General features: G+C 38.1%; 1 protein-coding gene across 5 annotated transcripts in view; it reads left to right on the plus strand.

The window, feature by feature from the left end:
- The window catches only part of foxn2a (forkhead box N2a), a 37,893-nt gene that overhangs the window by 923 nt on the left and 16,065 nt on the right, over positions 1 to 20,905 (plus strand). Inside the window, exon 1 of one of the 5 annotated variants that reach the window (XM_077496410.1) lies at positions 14,889 to 15,035. The exons of 1 other annotated variant lie outside the window; for it this stretch is intronic. Coding sequence is in view for 1 of the 4 variants with exons in the window: in XM_077496409.1 (XP_077352535.1) it covers positions 15,696 to 15,711 (16 nt within the window). In the remaining 3 variants the exon portion in view is untranslated. Of the gene's footprint in view, positions 1 to 14,888; positions 15,036 to 15,168; positions 15,493 to 15,607; positions 15,712 to 20,861; positions 20,877 to 20,905 lie in introns of those variants that run through there. 3 more of the 5 variants (XM_077496411.1, XM_077496409.1, XM_077496412.1) reach the window with 3 other exon arrangements.

The following is a 20,905-nucleotide window of genomic DNA, read 5'->3' on the forward strand; positions in this document are numbered from 1 at the left end:
AAATATAACAAACCATTATATCCTACTTGATTATTATCACTTGAAAGAAAATCATTTTGATTCTGTTTGTAGGATTATTCAGGTGTACCTATTATTATGGCTGATTTTGCACCAATATATTATATTTGTAAAATGTCAATTACAATTTCAGGACACATTATAAATTTGTGACCAGTCATTTTTTACAAGCTGTTTAGTTTTGGACTGCACTGTAGTCTAATGGATATATGCCATTGCAAGGCAATTCTATTTCTATAGCACATTTTATACACAAGGCAACTCATTTTGCTTTACACAAGCAAAATCACAACACAGCTTAAACAAATATGACATTCCGAAGCAAAGCAGAGAAGACTAAAGTAGTTTACAAAAATGACAAAAAGCATACATTGACAACATTAAAATACAAACATGATTTAAACATTTTTAGAAGACCTTGATCAAATATGATTGGGGGGAAAGCAATGTTTTTAACCTGGATTTAAAAGCATTTACACTCTGGACTGGCTTCACTTCTGTTGGCAGTTTATTCCATTTGTTTGCAGCATAACAGCTAAATACAGCTTCAACATGTTTGAACTGTGCACAGACTCCATTAATTGACCAAGTCTACAGATTTCAGAGCCCTACTAGGTTTATATATTCAACCAGCATTTATTTAATGTCGAGCCAAACCATTCCGTGATTTACAGACCAGTAGCATAAATTTGAAATCTGACTTGGAGCCAATGTAAGGCCTTTAGGACTGGAGTGATATGTTGATCTCTTTGTTTTGGTTAGAACCTGAGGTGCAGCATTCTGAATGTGATGCAACTGTTTGATGCTCTTTAGAAGGTCTGCCTCTTCGGCCTTCCTGTGCGGATTTTGGCTTCCTCCTTCATTCTAAAAACACATTAGTTTACTTAATGTCTCTAAATTTTCCATAGGCACAGATCTAAGTGTGAATTCCTGTGTATTTGTGCCCAGAGACTAATCCAGGGTGTACCCCACCTCTCGACTTAAGTAAGCTAGAATAGGTTTTAGTTTGCTTAATGTAGTCTTCGTCATGTGGCATGGAGTGACAATTTTATTAATCTACTACAATTTTATTGATTTGATCATCATGTCAAGTTGAAAATGTGCTGTTTAGTGAAAGGTGTCAACTGGTGAATTGGGAAAACTATCTGCCTGATTGTATTGAAACAGATGTTGCTTTGTCCTAATGGTGGCGCTCTTGAGCCTGAGTGGATGGCATGTAACCCAGAGCAAAGAGATACTGTCACCAGATGATAGTAGTGTACTTCTCTTATTCATTGTGTGTTATTCACGTTTAGTTTTGGTAACTTATTTAACTTGTATTGGGTTTTGTTTTTGTTTTTCCACTTTCTGTGTATGTTTTTCTCACTGTGTGCATTTCTTTGGGGGAGGGAAACTTAATTATGGTCTTCTAACAAGAGAGTCTCTATTATGCTTGCTCATGGGACACTATTAAATATGTCGGGTTTTTTTTGTTTTTTGTTTTTTAATGCCAGATGTTAAAAACAGATCCAGCTCTATAGTGCAGTAATCGAGTTCCTTCTTTAGATTAACGGCATTATACCAACAAACAACCGCCGCTCTAATTCTCCATAGCTCAATTTATGTGCACTCATTGCCCACTAGATGTCTCCTCTCGCTTTTCACCAGATGTTGTGAATGAAATGAGTGTCACATGGTAGCTGTGGTCCAAACCAACAATGTGTTTGTCGCCAGCTCTCCATCCAATCGAGAAAGTCTATTGTCTGGGAGATGCCTTCCTTATTGGTGATCGATAAAAACTCTCCTAAGATGAGGATTCAGTGATATTATTATTATTATTATTATTATTATTATTATTATTATTATTATTATTAATATTGTTATTATTGTTATTGTTATTGTAACTACTGCTCGACTGCTTTATGACAGATTTAAAAAATTTCCAGATTAGTCTAAAATTAATTTTGCCTGTTTGATTTACAATTTTATTATACACCTGATGACTGCTTAGCTGCAAAACTTAATTTACTTTTTTTTGTATGGCACAAACAAGGGACGTGGGGGGGGGGGGGCGAGGGACCCAAAATAAAACCTAACCAAACATTTTTTCCAACCTTTTTTTTTTCTTTCTTTTTTTTTCTTTTTTATTTTCTTGTCTTTTTCTTCCACGTCACCTGAGGGCAGGGGTGTCCAAACTTTTTCATTTGAGGGCCACATACAGAAAATCAGAAGGATGCAAGGGCCACATAATGTTATGAAGAGAAATTGTGTTTAGTCCTAAATAATTGTACAAATAATGTATTTCTGCTGTTGCATATTTAGAAGCTACAGTATGTAAACCAATTTATTTGTAATATAGCAGTAGGGTTATTATAGTTTTGGAATTTTTCATTTTAGTTTTTATTCCGTTTTGAATTTTGTTTTTTAAATTTAGTTAGTTTTAATTAGTTTTGATGGTGGTTCTGTTATTTTTTTATTAGTTTTAGTTATTTAATAAATGCTTAGTTTTAGTTTTTTAGTTAGTTTCAGTAGTAGTTTTAGTTTAAAAAATGTGTATTACTTGTGCGCAATATTTAAAAAACACTATGGCAGCAACGTTATCTGACGATGCTTTTCTATTGGCTGCTGCTACATGACGGCACTTCTGTGTGACATACTTTCAAACGTCATTATTCCGGTTGATATCAAAATAAATCTACTAAAAATCACACCTAAGACTAAAACAATTTTTTTGGCTCATAATTATAGTTAGTTTTAGTTAGTTTTGTAAGCATAAAATGCAGTTTCAGTTAGTTTTCGTTTTTTAAAAAGAATTTTCGTTTTTATTTTATTTTGTTAATTAAATTGTTTTTTGTATTTTAGTTTTAGTTATTTTGTTAGTTTTAGTTAACTAAAATAACCTTGGCACTTGTGTTTTTCGACACCCTCCCTTCTTACTTTGACCATCTCCAAACATTTTTGTTTTTGTTAATTTATTTTAACTGAGTCAAATGCCATTTTTAGCATATGCCGCGGGCCACTGAAAAATGGACGGCGGGCCGCAAAAGGTCCCCGGGCCGTAGTTTGGACACCACTGCCTTAGGGCCTCCCTACCTTTCTGTGTTTGTTTGCCAACTACAGTTGCCTCCACCAGCATTGCTGCTTTTGGGTCAATGACCCAGCCACCTGTTTTTCTTTGTGGGTTTGTGGCAAGTTAATGGCGATTGACCTTGCAAAGCAGTAGCTGAGGATATTAGCTTTTGTGCTGGTACTGTACAAATCCTGTTATACTGTACACCCTGTGATCATTATTATTATTATTATTATTATTATTATTATTATTATTATTATTCATGTTATCCCTTTGCAAAAAGACATTTCTTCTTCTTGACTAATCCATTTGAGTTATGACAGTGCAGCACATGTGTTGGCTTGGTAACCAATCTTGTATCCAGTGGCAACAGAGGTCTATTGAACGCTTTGTATTGGCTGATGTGACCAGCGCTATCATGTCACTAAGTCACAGGGACGCATCCATACAGCAGCAGAGGATAATGAGTGGGTTGTGCATTATTCGGCTCAGTAGTCAAAACTGTGGGCGCAAGAAGACCGGGGAGGGGTACTGACATTACAAATACCCTTTTGTGATGCATGTACTGCATGTATACTTCATTTATACTGATATAGTGGTGTGGTCACTCTGTACTTCTGTCAGATGCGCGTAGAAATCATCTGGTTTCGCCCTTCATTTTAGATACCTCTCCTTTATGCTTCCACAACACTTATTTCTGTTTGATCATCATTTAACCCTGTCAATATCTGAAGGCATCCACTGGGGCAGAGGCAGACACAACAGGATAAGCATCTTTGTCTCAGACTCTTGTCCATCAGAGACCCCTCCCTCCATCCCCTCCTCTATTTGGGCGGCTGTTACAGAGAGGGCAGATGGCTCATTACCATAAATAGGACAAGGAGAGAGTGAGTGAGGGGGCCGCGCACACCGACCAAGAGGACCATGCCGCCTAAAACCGAGGAAATGGGAGGCCGTTGCTAGGAGAGAGGAGAGACAGCTTTATGGTAACACAAAGCCACCCCCCCCCATCGAAGCTCATCTCGTTTCCGCCTCCTTTTTACCCTAAGTCTTCTGCTTGGGGACAGATGGCCTTTGGGCCCCACCGTCTCTACAGCTGGACACGGTCTACAACAACACAGTGGGACCTGGAAGGAGTAAATCTCACCTCATCCTGTCCAACCTAGAAGCAATGGGAGCAGCGCGTGCTGAAGTCCAGGCCGGCAGCTAAGAATAGATCCACACTTGTTGCCCACAGGAAACGTGTGGCATCACAATAGGTAGTCTTTTGAGGTAGTTTAATATGCTCTGTAGGAATCCCGAACCTAACATGATACACTTTCCCACTTACACAATGAAGCTGATGTTGGGAGAGTTGTTGTTTTTTTTAGGCAGCCAGTGCTGTTATTTTTAATCCTCCACTTGAGTCACTGACCTTGTTTTAAAAGGCTGCAAAGCTTGGTAAATGTATTCACCCGTATGCAAATTAAAAGCTCGCCAAAATATGGGACATACTCTGAGGTTAGGTGAGGAATTAACATCCTCCCATGCTGAGTCTGTCAGTCAAGTCAACATTTCAGACTTAGTGTTAATTTCGTCAACAAAAGTAATTTTGTCAACACATTTTTCACCGGACTAAAACTACACTAGAGTAGACTAAAACCCTCATTAATAAACAATAACTGGGATTAAACCAGTATGCATTTTCGTTGAATAATGAAGACAAGACGAAAATGTCCTTAATAAACACTGGACTAAAATCAATGGACATTTAATTCATGAACAAAAACGAGACGGAAATTATATGATTTTGCTAATCTGTCACGTCTGTGACACTGTCATGTGACACACAGCACAATCACATGGGACAGACAGGAGGTGGAGTCACGGTGAAGGGTTTAAAAAAAAAAAGTAAATTATAGTTATAACTTAACATTAATCCAATGGACATTCCAACAATAATGTTAATGTGACTGCTAACTAATTGGGATGTAACGATATCCAAACATCACGATGCGATATTATCACGATATGAAGCTCACGATACGATAATTATCACGATATTGTGGGGAGTTTGGCGATATTTAAAAAGGTCACAATTTTGTTAAAAAAATTATCTCATACTAAAAAAAAAAAAAAAAACAAATATTGTGCTTTTGTACATAACACCAAAGCATATAAACCACCTACAATCTCTAATAACTATTATTGAGACGCTTACTTGTTAATGCAAGCACATTCCTCCACTTATTGACTTGATTCACAGGCATATTACGTTCCCCTTCATCTGACCATTAGTGCGGATTTGAAACAAAGAAGGGCCAAAACATCCCTAATGAAAATTAAATTGCATTAAAAACAACTAGCCACCAGAGTGTGCTAGAACTGCACAAATAGAAATCTACTAGACTTTTTTTTTTTTTTTTTTTTAACAGATGTGATGCTTTTAAATATCGTAAACATGACGACTACGATATTGTGGCAGTTTTAATATCACTATATCACGATATTGCGCTTATCGTTACATCCCTACTAACTAATGCTGGCTAACTTACTAGCTCATAGCATGGAGCCATAGTGGCCACTGTAATTGTGTGTGAAGTTGTTTTTCATCGAAAAGAAGAGAACATTTTATGTGACATAGATTTAGAGTGAACTGAAAATGGGATGAGGTTGACTAACTGTGATAAAAACAAGTGTGACTGAAATTTGACTAAAACTGAGACTAAATTGAAAAAAGGCAGACAAAATTAACACTAGTCAGACTCAGTGGACCTTTGATTATAGTGCCAAATGTCTCTCAGAAAAAGCAAGAGCAAAAGTCTCATAAAGATAAATGTTACACATTAATACTTCAGTAGGGGTAATTATTGAGCTCTTAATTTAATATGATTAGAAACTACACACCCACTTCAAATGATAATATCACATCATTTCCCATGAAAGCTAATTAAATGTGATATGTTGCATGACAGGATCACATTTATATTTTGAGAGCACAGAATAGGAAAGGGGATAGCATGGAGCATAGAGGTGGTCCTGCATTACCTAGCCCTCCGCCTTGGTTGCATAGGAACACGAGAGCCATGCCTACCCTGCAGACACACTCCTTTCCTCTCTTTTCTGCCATGCTTCATTACCCCGCGCTCAGCCAGGCACGGAGGCACTGCACCACTTTCTCCAGTCTGTGCCCTCTTACAGCCATGCAGTCAGGCTCTTTGACGTCTCAGGGTGGACAGACACTTGCCCTCAGGCATTGGGTCACTCTCGCTTTTTATGCGCTGAGTAGAGACCAAACTGGTAGAGTGGTACTTGTAGCCATTTTTCAGGCAAGGCATCATTTTAATTACAGTATAGGGCAAGGAACCATTTTTGGTGACTGAAACTTGAGGCAAAATGGACAACTGATGTAGCGTTCATCTTGTGTTCTTTTTAAAATAATAGGTTTTAGATTAATGATTTCAATCAGTGCCCTATAAAGGTTACACAAGGGTTCAAAATGAATCCCGAGTGCCTCAAATGCAGGTAGAGCAGTCACCTAATAGCTTCACTGACACCTCCAAATGAGTGCATATTTTTATCTTGCGCTAGGTCCTAGCTCATCGCCTAAGAAAAGATATTCAGATTTCTATACCACTTACCTCTTGTAAGAGTCACAGGATTTGGGTTGAGAGGAGGGGTACATCGTAGACGCGTCACTACAATTCAAATTTAATGATATTATAGGGCAACATAGTACGCTCGTGGATAAATCTGTTGCTTCACAAGAAGATTTTAGGATTACATCATCATTGACCTGGGCCTTTCTGTTGGAGCAGTCTCAATGTGCTTGCTTGGGTTTACATGTGGCCTTCTGTCTCTGTTTGGTAACCCTATGATTGACAAGTGAACAGGGTTATTATAGTTTTGGAATTTTTCATTTTAGTTAGTTTTAATTTCATTTTGAGGTTGTTGTTGTTGTTGTTGTTTTTTAATGTAGTTAGTTTTAATTAGTTTTCAGTGTGATTTTGTTAGTTATTTTATTTATTTAATAAATGCTTAGTTTTAGTTTAGTTTCAGTTAGTTTCAATATTAGTTTGAGTTTTTTAAGAGAAATGTGTATTACTTGTGCGCAATATTAAAAAACCACCATGCGAGTAACATCATCTGAAGTTGCTTTTCTAGTGGCTGCTGCTAGATGACGTGACTTCTGTGTGACACACTTTCAAACGTCCTTATTCTGGTAAATATAAAAATAAATGTACTTGAAATCACATTTAAAAAATCATCCCCAAAGGCTCATACATTGAATTAATTACCAAAGATGAAAACGGAGGACATTTTTGCTATAATTATAGTTAGTTTTAAACATAAGATGTAGTTTCAGTTAATTTTCGTTTATTTTTTACAGCATTTTATTTCGTTAACGAAATTGTTTTTTTAATTTTAGTTTGTTTTTTCTATGCAATATAGACAACATTCTAAGTAATTTCATTTCCCAATAATGATATAGTATTTTTCCTGAAATTACCTGAAATTAATGTTAGTTTTGTTTCTCTATTGATTTATTAAACAAACCTTTTTATTACTTCTGTCAAAGCATTAACTAATTAATTAATGAAAAAAAAAATCTCAATCATAATGCAGTTTAATCACATTATTAATTTTGACTGCAGATGATCCTTTAGCTGACAGCGGATGGTTACGTTGTAGCGCAGGTTGTGTTTCAGCAATAAACATAACTACCTGCATTAAGGTAAAGTATTTAATAAATGTTTGTTTTTGACATTCAGAATATTTGTTCATGTCAAAATATTTTTTTTCCATTTTAAATTATGCAAATAATTAACTGATTAGAAAAAGAGGAGGATGAGCGTGTGCAGTGGATCAAAAATGCTGAAGAAATCGTCATAATATTAAATGTCGAAAGAATTAACACATAACAGGTCCTTTTCAAATTTGGCGGGCAAAATTTTTTTATAAAAAAAAAAAGCCTTTTTAATTACGCGATTAATCGCGATTTATTCAAATTTTTGCATGTGATTAATCTTATTTAAAAAATTAATTATTTCACAGCCCTATTTTTTTTTATATAGAGAACAGTTATAAAATAAATAAAATATCAATTAAAATAGACTAAAATAAATACCCAGTGGCTTGAGGAAAAGCGGCTAAGAAAATGGATGGATGGATAGCATTCAAAATATCTAATACTATAACCAGTTTGAATTAATTGCTTCAAGTAACTTTCCAGTATGCCTACCATGTAACTACCTGTACCATTAAATTAACTCACTTACACTTTCAGAGGAGGTTTACCCTATACAGTAGGTGATTTATATACTGTATGTATATATTTTGTATCACACAGCTCTGGTTCAGGATAATATACAAAATATATCTCAATTTCAAGTCAGCTATACAGAAAATGGATATCAGCTAACAACTTAAGTCATTTAAATCGTTTTATTGGAAAAACTGATGTTTTGTGCTTTACAATAAATGTCTACGGTTGAACCTGACAGTACTGCAAAAAGTGGCCTATAAAGGTTTATAACAGTACCGTATGTTTGCAACAAATGGTTGTGGTTTTATCTTGGGCGTGCCTATTACGCTTTGAATTCATGAAAGTTCAACTTTTCTTGGTTATCATCAATTGAAGCTGTACATAAAAGTTGGGATACATTTTTTTTCTGAGATATTTCCACACGCAGTTCTAACTGTGAACCTACAGTATATATGCATGAATACTGACAATGATTCCGGAGCATTAGCAATGCATAACACTGGTAGTGCCAGCTAACACTGCTGGGCATAAAACCACAATTGTCCAAGAAAATACAATGTGTTTGTGACCGAGGAATGGCAGGGCGGACCAGAAGCTCTGCAAATCTATGCGGGTGTCAAAGAACAAAGCTTTTGGTGTTTGTGTTGTTATGACAGTGAAGCCATCAGCCAGATGCCTCGCAGACGTCACGACTTTGCATAGCTGATGGTGCATTTTAAACTGAGAGATGAGATGTGGGTTGCCTTTCCTTCATACTGTTGCTGCTCTTTGTTAATTGACTCCAAGTGTTCATTTGCCTGTAAGGAGCAGTCATTAAGGGTGAATAACCAAATTTGGTTTGGCAATAGAGCGACCAGGGATCAATGGGTTTATTCAATTACCCCTGCATGTGGCGTATTGTCTAACTTGGCTATTGGAAGGGCTTTGCACGGAGCCTGCATGCTTTAGTGTGCTTAAAAGTGCAACGAGATTACAATGGTCAATAAAAGAGAATAGAGACACACTCAAGGTGATGCAATAAAAAGATGACAGTTCAGTCAGTGTGTTTCATTTTCTGGAAACAAAGAGATTGAGTCCCTAAATAAGCTTTTGCTTGTTCTATTCTAGTTGTAGAAATAATTGTCTTTGTAAACAGGCGTATTGATTGCCTCTTGCAGCCTGATGTAAACAAGAGGAAATGTAAATCGAGCAATGTGGAGTTGGTGTCGGATTTGACTTTCACAGTATTTTTCGACTATATCATCAAGATGACATATTTGACTGTACTGTATGGTTAGCAAGAAGAATGATGAAGAAAAAAATAGCCTTACAAAATATGCTAAATGGCTCTGCGATTGGCTGGCAACCAGTCCAGGGTGTCCCCCGCCTACTGCCCAGAGCCAGCTGAGATAGGCGCCAGCTCCCCCCACGACCCTTGTGAGGAATAAGCGGTCAAGAAAATGGATGGATGGATGGGATGGATGTGCTAAATGTAGTGAAGACACAAATTCTTGGGCCTTGCAGAAAAATTGTGCTATTGGCCATGTCGTTGGCTTCTTATATGATTGCTGAGTGATTGATGTCTTTATTTCAAGTGCTTTCCTCTTAACTGATTATCAGTTAAACAGTAAAAATGTAAAAAATTGACATATCATTGTCTTTCATCACCATCTAATCAGCCTCTTTGCAGCTAGTTAAAGGTCATTTAACTGTTGGGTTTGTTTTTAATTAAGCCCTTGTTAAATTTAATTTACCCTCCCTAATGATGTCATGCTTAATCCTCGAAAGGAACAAATTGACACATGGGCCTGGTAATACAGCATGTAACCTGAATAAATAGAATCAATAATGAATTACAGGATATTTGTTTTACTATTGAAAAGATCATTCCGCTGCCCTCCACACTGAGCACTTTATTGCCGACGCCTGAAAGGGAGGCACTTATCGGCTGACAGATAACAGACAATCAGCAAGTGCTGACACAATTCATAAAACTGGGTTAACAGAAAGGATTGTCAAACAAAAGGCTTCTGTAGGCAAACATCCTCTTCAACCGAGGACGACAGCAGGCAAAAGCTGGGAGACCCTGCGGGGAAAGAAACCTGAAGAACAAAGCAAATGTTGCATTTGAAAGAAGTTGACCACGCCTGGTTCGCTCTGCTAACAGCTAGTGGGCGGGTATGGTAACATAGATCAAGCTTCTTAGCCTATGAGTGCAGAATTAATATAGATTTTTACAGAAATAAAATGAGCTTTGATCCTCTTGTGACCACATCTGGACTTCAGCAGTCTCTGGCAGATTTACAATTATTGTGGGTAATGTCTCATCCTGAGTTGAATGCAATTGTTATTTGGAACTTGATAAAGTTGTGACTACAGCAGTTCACTATAATTGGTATTGTCATGTCATATCACTATGGCATCATCACTGTCCACTCTCCAGACCAGGGTTGGGTGACGAGGGACGAAGTCCTGCAGGTTTTGGAGGTTTCCCTCTTCCAACACAAGCTGATTCAAATCAACAGGATTGTTATCAGGCTTATACACAGCTTGCTGATGAGCTGATCATATATCAGCTGTGTTGGAGAAGGGAAACATCCAAAACCTGCAGGACTCCGGCCCTCGAGGACCGAGTTTGCCCAGCCCTGCCCCAGAGTGATAATAGCACCTCCCATCCTCAATCAGGAAGTAGCCAACTAAGGGGCATATTCACTAAGAATGCGCTGCGTCCGGTAATAGCGCAAAATATTGCACAACTGCACCCGCAGTCTGCGCTCAGTTACCCACCTATTCAGTAAGGATATTGCTCTAATCATATACCGGCGCAAACACGCCACAGAACTGACAGCTTGGAGCAAATTTGCACCTGATTTACCACACACGGCAATGGATTTGCACCAAGAACATGGTTGTGATAGTAACAGTTGCGAGAAAGATTACATTATCAGAAAGCGAGGTTGGACCAAGAATAAGCGTTTAGAGCGCCATTAAGCTGCACAAGAGCAGAGAGGACGACAACGACGTCATTCATTCATAAAGTACAAATTATTGGTGCAATCGTTTTTTAATAAAAATATATTTTCAGAGGTTGGCGTGGGCGTACAGTTTGCATCTGGCACGTAAAAATGATAGTAAAATGCCTCCCTGCCATTGCCGATCAGCCCGGGTTACGTTATGTGTCCTAAAACAAACATAGATAAATTTCCCCCTCCCTCTCTTTTTCTCTCTCTCTCTCCTCTCTGCGTGATCTGCCGTGGATGTTGTACTGCAAATGGCAAGCGCTGCTGTCATGATCGAGGTTGGAGCAGTTAATACATGCTTTCCAAAAACGTCATTTGCGTCACACAAACGCGGTGTGGCTATTTGCGCTATCGTTAGTGAATTAGACGCTGCATTTCAATGAATCTCATTTGCATTGGGGTGGGCATATTTTGCGTCAAATCTATGCAAATTACCTAATTTACATACGCGCAAATAACACCGGCGCACCGTAACGCAATCTGTTCGGCAGAGCACTTAGTGACGGATTTCCCCATCTGCACGTGTTTAGTGAATTAGGCGCTCGCAGATTGCGCCATTTTTGCCGGTTAGTGCGGTGCAAAGGCGACGCAAACCTTTAGTGAATAGGCCCCTAAAACACTAACAGAAAAAGAAGAAACAATTATATTGACATATCATCATTAGGACTATTGATAGACCAATTTTTTTTTCATGGCCAATAACGATTATTAGTAGTCAAGGAGGCCGATAACTGATATTTCGTCAGGGTTCGTAAAATGTTTGAAAAGATATTCGCAGACAGTGAAAAATTGCCTGAACACGTTCAAAATTTTGTTGCGATAAACATCTTAAGAATCCTAATGAAGATGCAAAATTTGCGATGCTATTTATTCATTCTAATATTGCTAATAAAAAATCTCTGTGCCTGGTGTAGATACCTATAAATGCTGCACAGAATCAAAGTCATCATATTGTGTAACATTCAGTGGGTGTGCATTGGAATGACAGTCCTAAAGTAACCATGCGTTCTTCAGTTTACATTTCACCTTTAAATAGACCGGTTCCTGTATGTTCCACTCATACACAGCATTTATAAATACTGCTAGTGCTATGCCTCGACTTTGATTTATTTATTCATTTGCATAATTGTAATACCTATATTTGCCAGCCTTCATATGGACCAGAGGTCTATAGCAAATGAGATTGGGCTGACTGGGCACCTAAGTGTCAACAACTGCATTCCAAAACCAAATCTTGCCAAAAGGAGAGGGGAAAAAAGAAAATAGTGAGGGTGCAACAAAGGCAAGAGGACAGAGGGAATATAGTGCAGTATACAAACAAGGTTTGTCACTGGTAGACAGTTTTATGAGCTCCAGACCTGCTGAAATTGAGTAGCGCGTGTGTGCAGCACCTCTTATCGCCGCCGCGCTGGCAGTAAGGGAGGGCAAGAGGCTCAACACTTGGTGCTCCGTAAAAATGGTCTGATTCATTTTCCGCCTGAGAGGGTCTCACTGGGGCAGCATCAGAGCAGCCAGCCCACACAGATTTATGGACCATTAAAGCAGCGGGGGCTCCTGACCACTCCTGCCACCATAGGCTGGCTTGCAAAGCGCACACCGCGCCCTCATTCATGCTCAGTCGCTACTCTACAGGATGGGATAGATTCCTCATTGTTCATCCCCTCACTTTTACTGCCTCACATGAACTCCACTCAAAGTCTGTAATCCTGCACCACTTCACCTTATTCCCTTTTATCGGAAAGATGCGTTTACTCTTAATTAAGTTCAACCACTGTCAGGTTGACATAACACTTTTTACCCAATGACACTCTGAGTACAGTGTGTGTTATGCAACCCTGGCTCCACTAGTCTACCATGCTCATCTTTTCTGATGACAGTCAGTGGGGCATGTTGTTTTAGCCTGTTTAACAATCAGATTAGCACCATTTTGGGCACATTGGCTAATGGTCCTGTCTTTTCAAGGCATCCTCTATCAACAGTTTCCCTGGTGATTAATGCTTTTCCTCTCTCTCCCTCGCGAGCTTTGCAACTTCATCCCTGAGAGTGACGCCGGGAGAGAAAATGGGACACAGTCGACGCAGCTTGCTGTCCCTAAGAATAGCTTTGTTGCGCAAGAAAATGATGTCAGCATAGGCCTTAAAAACATGAATGAATATAACATGACAATGAAAACACTCGCTTCTCCTTTCCTTTTCTCGCATTTTGTGTATGCATTATGTGCCTGTTTCAAATGCGAGGCATGAAAAATTATTTTAATGACAGGTCTGAAGACAAATGTTTCAAGTCAGGTAATTCCCATGGCATACAACCACCACCGCGAAACCCGTTTGTCAAGTTAAAACGAGGCCAAAGCAAATGTGTGCATTAACGACAGACAGTGCCTACGCCATGACTGCGTGACAGGTATGTGGCTTATTTACAATAAAGGCACACATGGAAGCCATTAGATCAGACCAGAGAGAGGTACTTCTGTGCACTTATGAAATAGGTTGAGCACTGTCACCAGTATGTGAAAGTTACAGTTTGGTGTGAAGTCGCTTTCAGCCAGTTAAAGCTGCACTCCACAGATAGCCAAGTAGAGATAACAAAAAAAAAGCTGCTTTTTTTCCCCCTGCCAAATATTTAGGGTAAAATTTCAATTTTGTGGTGTAAACGGTCTTTGACTTGCAGTAGATTAATTACCGGTAGAAAAATAGAATTGTCCTATGGAGTTAACTGTCTGAGAGGTGCGACTTTTGGTTGGTGATATTAAATGGACTTGAGTGAGGAACATCATCAAGTCAATCAGACAGCTGGTGAGGTAGGTTGGCATTTAAATTGTCTAATTTTGGAGCTTTATAATAGGGCCTCCATAGTGCAAGCTTCAATTCTCCAGCAGACTTATCTGTCAAACAAAATAAGATGGACTTGTGTGGGAAGTGTGATGCAGTCAGGTTTAAAGTATGTATGAAACTGAAGAAAAATTAAAAAATTAAATTACAACACATTGTCAGTCAAACATGAATTATAACTCATTTTCATAATCTACATTTAGAATCACATCTGGCTAAGATACCAAAAATATTAGATGAACCTTGGCAGATTATTATTATTATTATTATTATTATTATTATTATTATTATTATTATTATTATTTTTTAGGTATCACGCAGCACGTGGCCATTATTTTGTTGGTCTGGTTAGCTCCTCCTGAGTATCACGGTTTACTTTAGGTGGGGCCCTGCTGAGGGTCCACGGTGGTGGGTGTGGTGACACATCCTATCCCCGCCCCGAGGTGTTTTGTGTATAGTCTAAACAACATTCAGTTTAAACGCCCTCTAACAATATTTCCGGCGTCTACGTCACTGTCAGTAGTGAAGTATTAAAAGACTAATCATATCTCTATGTTTAGATGTATTTTGCTATGCTAGAGTGAGATGACAAAAAAAAGTGAAAGCCCATTTGGCGATGCAAAATAGGATAGCGTGCGCGCTCGTGGAGCCCCTTCGCTGCGGCAGTTGCCAGGGGAGATAGGAGGGGAGGGGCTGTGATTGGCTGGAGTCGCTGTGTTGCCATGACGACGGCTAGGGGTTTGGTAGCGTTGCTGTGCGCTGTGTGATCCGCGCGCTGCGTGCATGGAGGAAGCAGCTGCTGATCTGATCTCTGACATTGTGCGAGGCAGACATCCGAATAAACTGCGTGCTGCCGTGTCTTTAAACCGCGCCGAGACACGCCGTACATGATTGTGAGTATTCCACCCTCCTCCCCCTTTTCTCGCCGTTGTTTTAAGTCCGTGTGCGTTTTCGATCATGTTTGCGAGGCGTGTTTCGGAACAAGCTAAAAGTAAACGTGGTCAAGTGACTTTGCTCAGAGCGGCCAGCATGGCACAATAAGCGACAGCATGTGGCAGCTAGCAAACGTTACTTCCCGTCTGTTTCCCAAGCTCGAACATTCATGTGCCCAGCTTTTTATTCTAAGCACATACCGCTGGTTATTCTTGGCCCGGTCACGTTTATCGATATGAAATCGATAGAGTGCTGAAAGTTGTACAGTGCTAACGCTAACGTTGGATTTACCTTCACTGACCTACCGAGCGGCTGCTAAGGCTACTTCGTTTGGCGTCTGCTGTACTGAGTGAGCTAACCCACGGAACGGAACGCATTCAGTCCTGGTAAAGCTGACCAAATGATTGTTAAGCGGTGGTAAGTTACTCGGTAACGAGTCCGGTTTGTCGGGAAGTATTGTGCAATAGTACACGTCACTGCGCGTAGCACGTTGTGTGTGACTGTTTGGTGGTGATTCATCAAGCTCTTCATTTTTTCTTTGCAACTACCGCTAAACTCACGGCGATTCAAGTTGACAATAATGATCATGTTCATGTTATTTTTCCCTGTGTAATCTATACATGAAAATATGGACCGGTAAGTTTCGACAAGACCACAGATTGTGATCACATTGACTGAGCACATGATGTAAGAGGTTATCACAAGATTGCCCCACATACTGAGCTTTCTACAAGCAATATCTCAGTGTAGAAATATGGTTTGTACTGCCAGTCAAAAATGCCATCAAATGTTACAGTTGCATTACTGCGTCTGCTAGCTGGAACCATCATAAATTTCCTTACTGCAGTATTTATGTGTTTGCAACACGTTTTCTTGTTCAATGTTCAAGTTAACTTACTTAAGCCTGTTTTGACATTTGTTCAGACCTTGTGATAAATAGAATGTAAATCAAAGAGAGATAAAATGAATGGACAAAAAAGCAGATGTTATCAATCTGCCATTACTTTATAGCCAGCGTTTCTATGGCCACAACCATCTGTTGTCTTCATTGTTATTTGTAGTCTTTGCATGTATTTCACTTCTGTATGTACACACAGCGGCCTTGGCAGGGTTAATACTCTTGCCCCCCTAGAATAGCCAAGAGCCTGCGAACTTTACTGACATTAGTTACTATAAATAGAACTCTGCAATGTTGTTTTTGCTGATACTAAATGGATTTAATATCTGTGAAGCCATGAAACATTAAGAGGAAAATATAATTTATGTTTTAAGAGGCCACAGTAGTTGAAATGGTTTCTATGAGTTAAAATACTTAAATAGAAACAGAAATAATAGCTGGCACCACAAATTTAGGTTGTGTTTGATGTTGACAGCACATCGATGATCTCCAGTCATTTACTCATGATAATCAGCAACAGTTAAATTACTTATTGTTTGATTTAAGACTAACGGCAGAAATGCAAGCCTTCTAACATTTAGTAAGCTAGAAACATAAATATTAAAAGTAATATTCATTTATTAATGTTGTGTGCTTTATTGATGGGTACTCAAATGTAAAATGAGATTTGATAATGTAATAACCGCTTTTTCAAATTGAAAAGCTGAATGTAGGATTTAGTTCACTTCATATTGTGTACAGTAATATAATATCTTAGAAACAGAAGAACTTTTAAATTCTGTTTACTTTTGAAGTTTTATGTCTCTTATCTTTTATCTTTACTGTAAATTTTAATAACTTCATCAAACAACACAGAATTTATGTGTAAATACAGCAGCGACAAAACTATTGCTATATCTGCTCATATGAATAAAAATAAGGGGTTACCCAGCTGACAAGTGACATGACGGTGTGGAGGTTTGCAGATATTGTTTTATTATGTTAGCCTAGCATAGTCCATTGTTCGACTTTCGGTTGACCCTCTAGGATATTAGTTGCAGTTGAAAAAAAAAAAATCGATTCAAAATCAATTTCATACTCATGCTGCAGACGTAACCAAACCATCTGAATGAATGGCTGCTTGTGCTATTATCGAGGGCTATGCTTGGCTATTTATGACCTATGGAGAACGCTTACATCATGCAGTTGGTTAATGTTGTGATTGAGCATTCCATTAGGTGCTTTCTTGCCACTAGTTAACTTTCACTAAAATGATTTGAAATGATTTTAGAATTTCCTTATACAGATCGTGTCTGACACCAGTTACACAATTGATATTTTGATTGCAGCTGCCCTAAGTCCTCCAATTCACTGAACAATGCTGCTTGTCCATCAGTACATTTTAGTCAGTGTTGACATAATGGTAATGTTATTATTATTAAGGTCATTAAGTGTCTGAGAAATAAAATGACACAAGCTGAAAAAGTCAGGTTGGCTACCATGATGTCATGACCAGTCATTCAAGCAAGAAGTTAAGATATTAAAATCTTGACCAAAATGAGCCAACTGAGCCATTTGTGTTTTCTAGTGTGGCTTAATGGGCTATGTTGGAGTATGGGTCCACTTGCTGAATGCAGTTCATTAGATTAGGGCAAAGTCCAGACCGTACTGATTTCCAGCTGAATTGGATTGGATTATGGACAGTCACATTCTGTATTTGTGTTTAGACTGTGCTATTACAGAGCACCCATTGTTGGGGGTATTTTACTCTAACAGAACACTGTACTCAATTCAGCGGTAACAAACATATCTCCTCTGGAACCCTTGTGAAAACCACACTTCATTTTTACAACTGTGAATACTTATTGGTTTCAAACTTTTAAACAGTTGTTTCACTTCACTTTATTATTGATACATATGCACCTCAGGGGATGTGTGCTAACAGAAATGTGACCAACTAAGACTCAATTTTCCAACTATTACGTAGAAGTATGTACGTATAGGCTCACTTTCACTCAGTGTATCAAATACTGTATAGCAATTTGGGTAAATAACAAACACTAACTCTAAACTCCATATTTGTTGGTCCTATTGAGGCTAAAGTGGCACAGGAACTGCAGTTCAAAATGGTGGCGTGGCCATGTAATCAGTCTTATCACAGTATTGTGTACTCTGACCCAAAGTAAATGGAAGGTTGCGTCCTCTAAAATCCAACATGTGCTTTGTAGGCGTGTGACTGACTAGAGTTTTAGATTTGTTGCAAAAGCAGATACTTTTGATTTTGATAACTTAACCCAGTCTATATTGTATTTTAATATAGAATTACAATGCGCAGTATAAATGAGTACACCCCAACAGGTTTGTAAGAACACCTTTTAGTTTCTTGTCAGAATTAAGATTTTCTATGGGATATGATACTACAAAATTGAAGTAAACAATATTTGTTAATTAGTACCGCAAGTAGTTTTTTAAAGTTAAAATTATAAAAGTAAAATTTTCACAAATAAGTAGAGCCAGAGAAAAAGACTGACAAGTTGTTAATTTCAGGCCTAGCTATCAGACATGTTGCAATACATAACAGTCATGGAGGTCATAAAAAATACTAGAAGTAGTTGATTTTGTTGTGGGATGCATTATTATTTTTTTGCATTAGTTAATTTGATTAAACTAAAGATTTCATACTCTATGCATTCCATTACAACCTTACTTTCAATTCTTAAACTGTGTTTCTGATTACACCATGATTTACGATGACTACTTGACATTGAATGAAATGATGACATTATTGGATTTGAACTTTGAAAGGGGTAATGTTTTAATGTTTCCGACACTTAAAGGTATGCTCATTTTGTGTATTATAATTATTTGCATATTTAAGTCATAATTTCTGCCTCAATAAGGCATCATGATCTTGTCTGTTAAAGACTTGTATTGGAAACGCTGAATATGAAAACACCTTAGGTTTTGAACATCATGACCTTCATATGACAATTTTAAAAAGTGTGTTTTCTTACTGCTTCTATAGTATGTGAGGTATACAACATACTAGGGGTGTTAAAAAAAAATCGATTCGGCAATATATCGCGATACTACATCGTGCAATTCTCGAATCGATTCAATAGGCGGCTAAATCGATTTTTAAACTTCCATTTTTAATGGAAAAATATTCAACAAAACGTCTTACTTCGGGTTAGGGTTCACACCTTAAGCATGGAAGAATGTTATATGAACGGAACATTAAGCCATAATATTTTATTTTAATGCTGTTCAAACATGAAACAGATTACAACCTGTATAAGACTGAAGTTTCAGATAAATAAATAATACATTTTCATACAAATCTTGCACACTACAAGTTTACTGATTAGTATTTTCTAAATTTGAATGGAAAAAATCACAACAATCGACTTATAAATTCGTATCGGGATTAATCGGTATCGAATCGAATCGTGACCTGTGAATCGTGATACGAATCGAATCGTCAGGTACTAGGCAATTCACACCCCTACAACATACTGTACTTAATGTTCTCTACGTTACAATCAAGACTGTCGTTCTTCAAATGACAAGTCTGGTGTAATGACTTGAGTTGCATGATAAACACTGAACTCACCTGGTTGCGCCTCAATTTCTGAAGTCTGACAGTTGCACAAGTGTCAGTTCACATCCTCGTTATCGTTCCTTTAATTTAACATCACAATAACAGAATCCTTGGCTGTGCTGTCTTTGCTGTTGACCGGTATTTTTTTTCTCATAAATTTTAGAATTGTCGGTCTCGACCGAAAACGGTACAGTCCAAAACCAGTAACCGAATCATAAAATATGTTTGTGCATTTTTTGCATTGTCTATTTGAAATAATGTCCTGTTTTTGTACAATAAAGTGATGTAAATTGGATAGAATGTTTTGTTTTTGTTGTATGTATGTATGTATGAGGAGTGCTGATCATTCAACAATATCATCTCTGTAAGACACTTTGCGAGGAGCTGAAAGTGATGTTAGACAAGGTCCAGCATAGCGAACACTGTGCTGTCAAAGCTTTACAATCTATAGTTTAACTGATTGCATACATTAGTTCTGCACATATAACTTGCTTGTGAGCAGCACCTCCTCCTCCACTCTCGCTTCTTCCTGACTGGTGGACGCAAGACGCTGCTGATTAGGGCACGCCTCACTGATGGCAGTGATGTGACTGTTTCCTTGATTGAGTAGTAGGGAAGAGGGGAAACAATGGGCCTTTGTCTCATCACCCCTGGCATAATTAACAGGGTTTATTTAATTGACAGCGCTACGACTGTACCCAGGCAGGAGTTGGGAGCTTTTGTGCAAATGGTGTGCTTCTTCGAGCACGCCTGGGGGTGAACTAGGTGTTTGGAAAATACAAAAAAAATAATTGAAAGGACTGGTAAACTGTCGTCAATGGTGTCAGTGTCGGCAAATTTGTAGAAATCTTTAAATATTTACAATCCATATAAAAAATAACATATTGTACATTCATCAGATTTCAAATTCACATTTTACGTTCATCTATTGTCTTGACAGAGGTAAATTGAGCTAAAGACAAGATGATGTGCTTTACTGCTGCATCAACAATTATTTTCATTATACAAGCAGGACAATGCCAATTCATGTTGACATTTGACAGTGGGAAATTTCAGTGCTCATGGTCAATAAAGCTCACAGTAACCTTTATTCTAGTTCTTTAAACCAAAACATGCAAACCTGTAAGCATAGACAGTATGTATGAATGTTACATTTTTAGACGTCTATGCACTTAGACTGACAACTGCCTAACAGAAAATAGTCTGGGAATGCTTGCTGTTTATAGTATTTGGAAGTATATGTGTTTGTAGTGGGAGGAGGGTTTCTAGACGAGACGGGCACATGACCCTCGAGATAAGGTTTCAGTGTTTGCTGGGAGACAGGTCTGTACTTTGGAAAACTAACCTCTGAT

Source organism: Festucalex cinctus, chromosome 14 (assembly GCF_051991245.1).
Source record: "Festucalex cinctus isolate MCC-2025b chromosome 14, RoL_Fcin_1.0, whole genome shotgun sequence".
Taxonomy (NCBI): domain Eukaryota; kingdom Metazoa; phylum Chordata; class Actinopteri; order Syngnathiformes; family Syngnathidae; genus Festucalex; species Festucalex cinctus.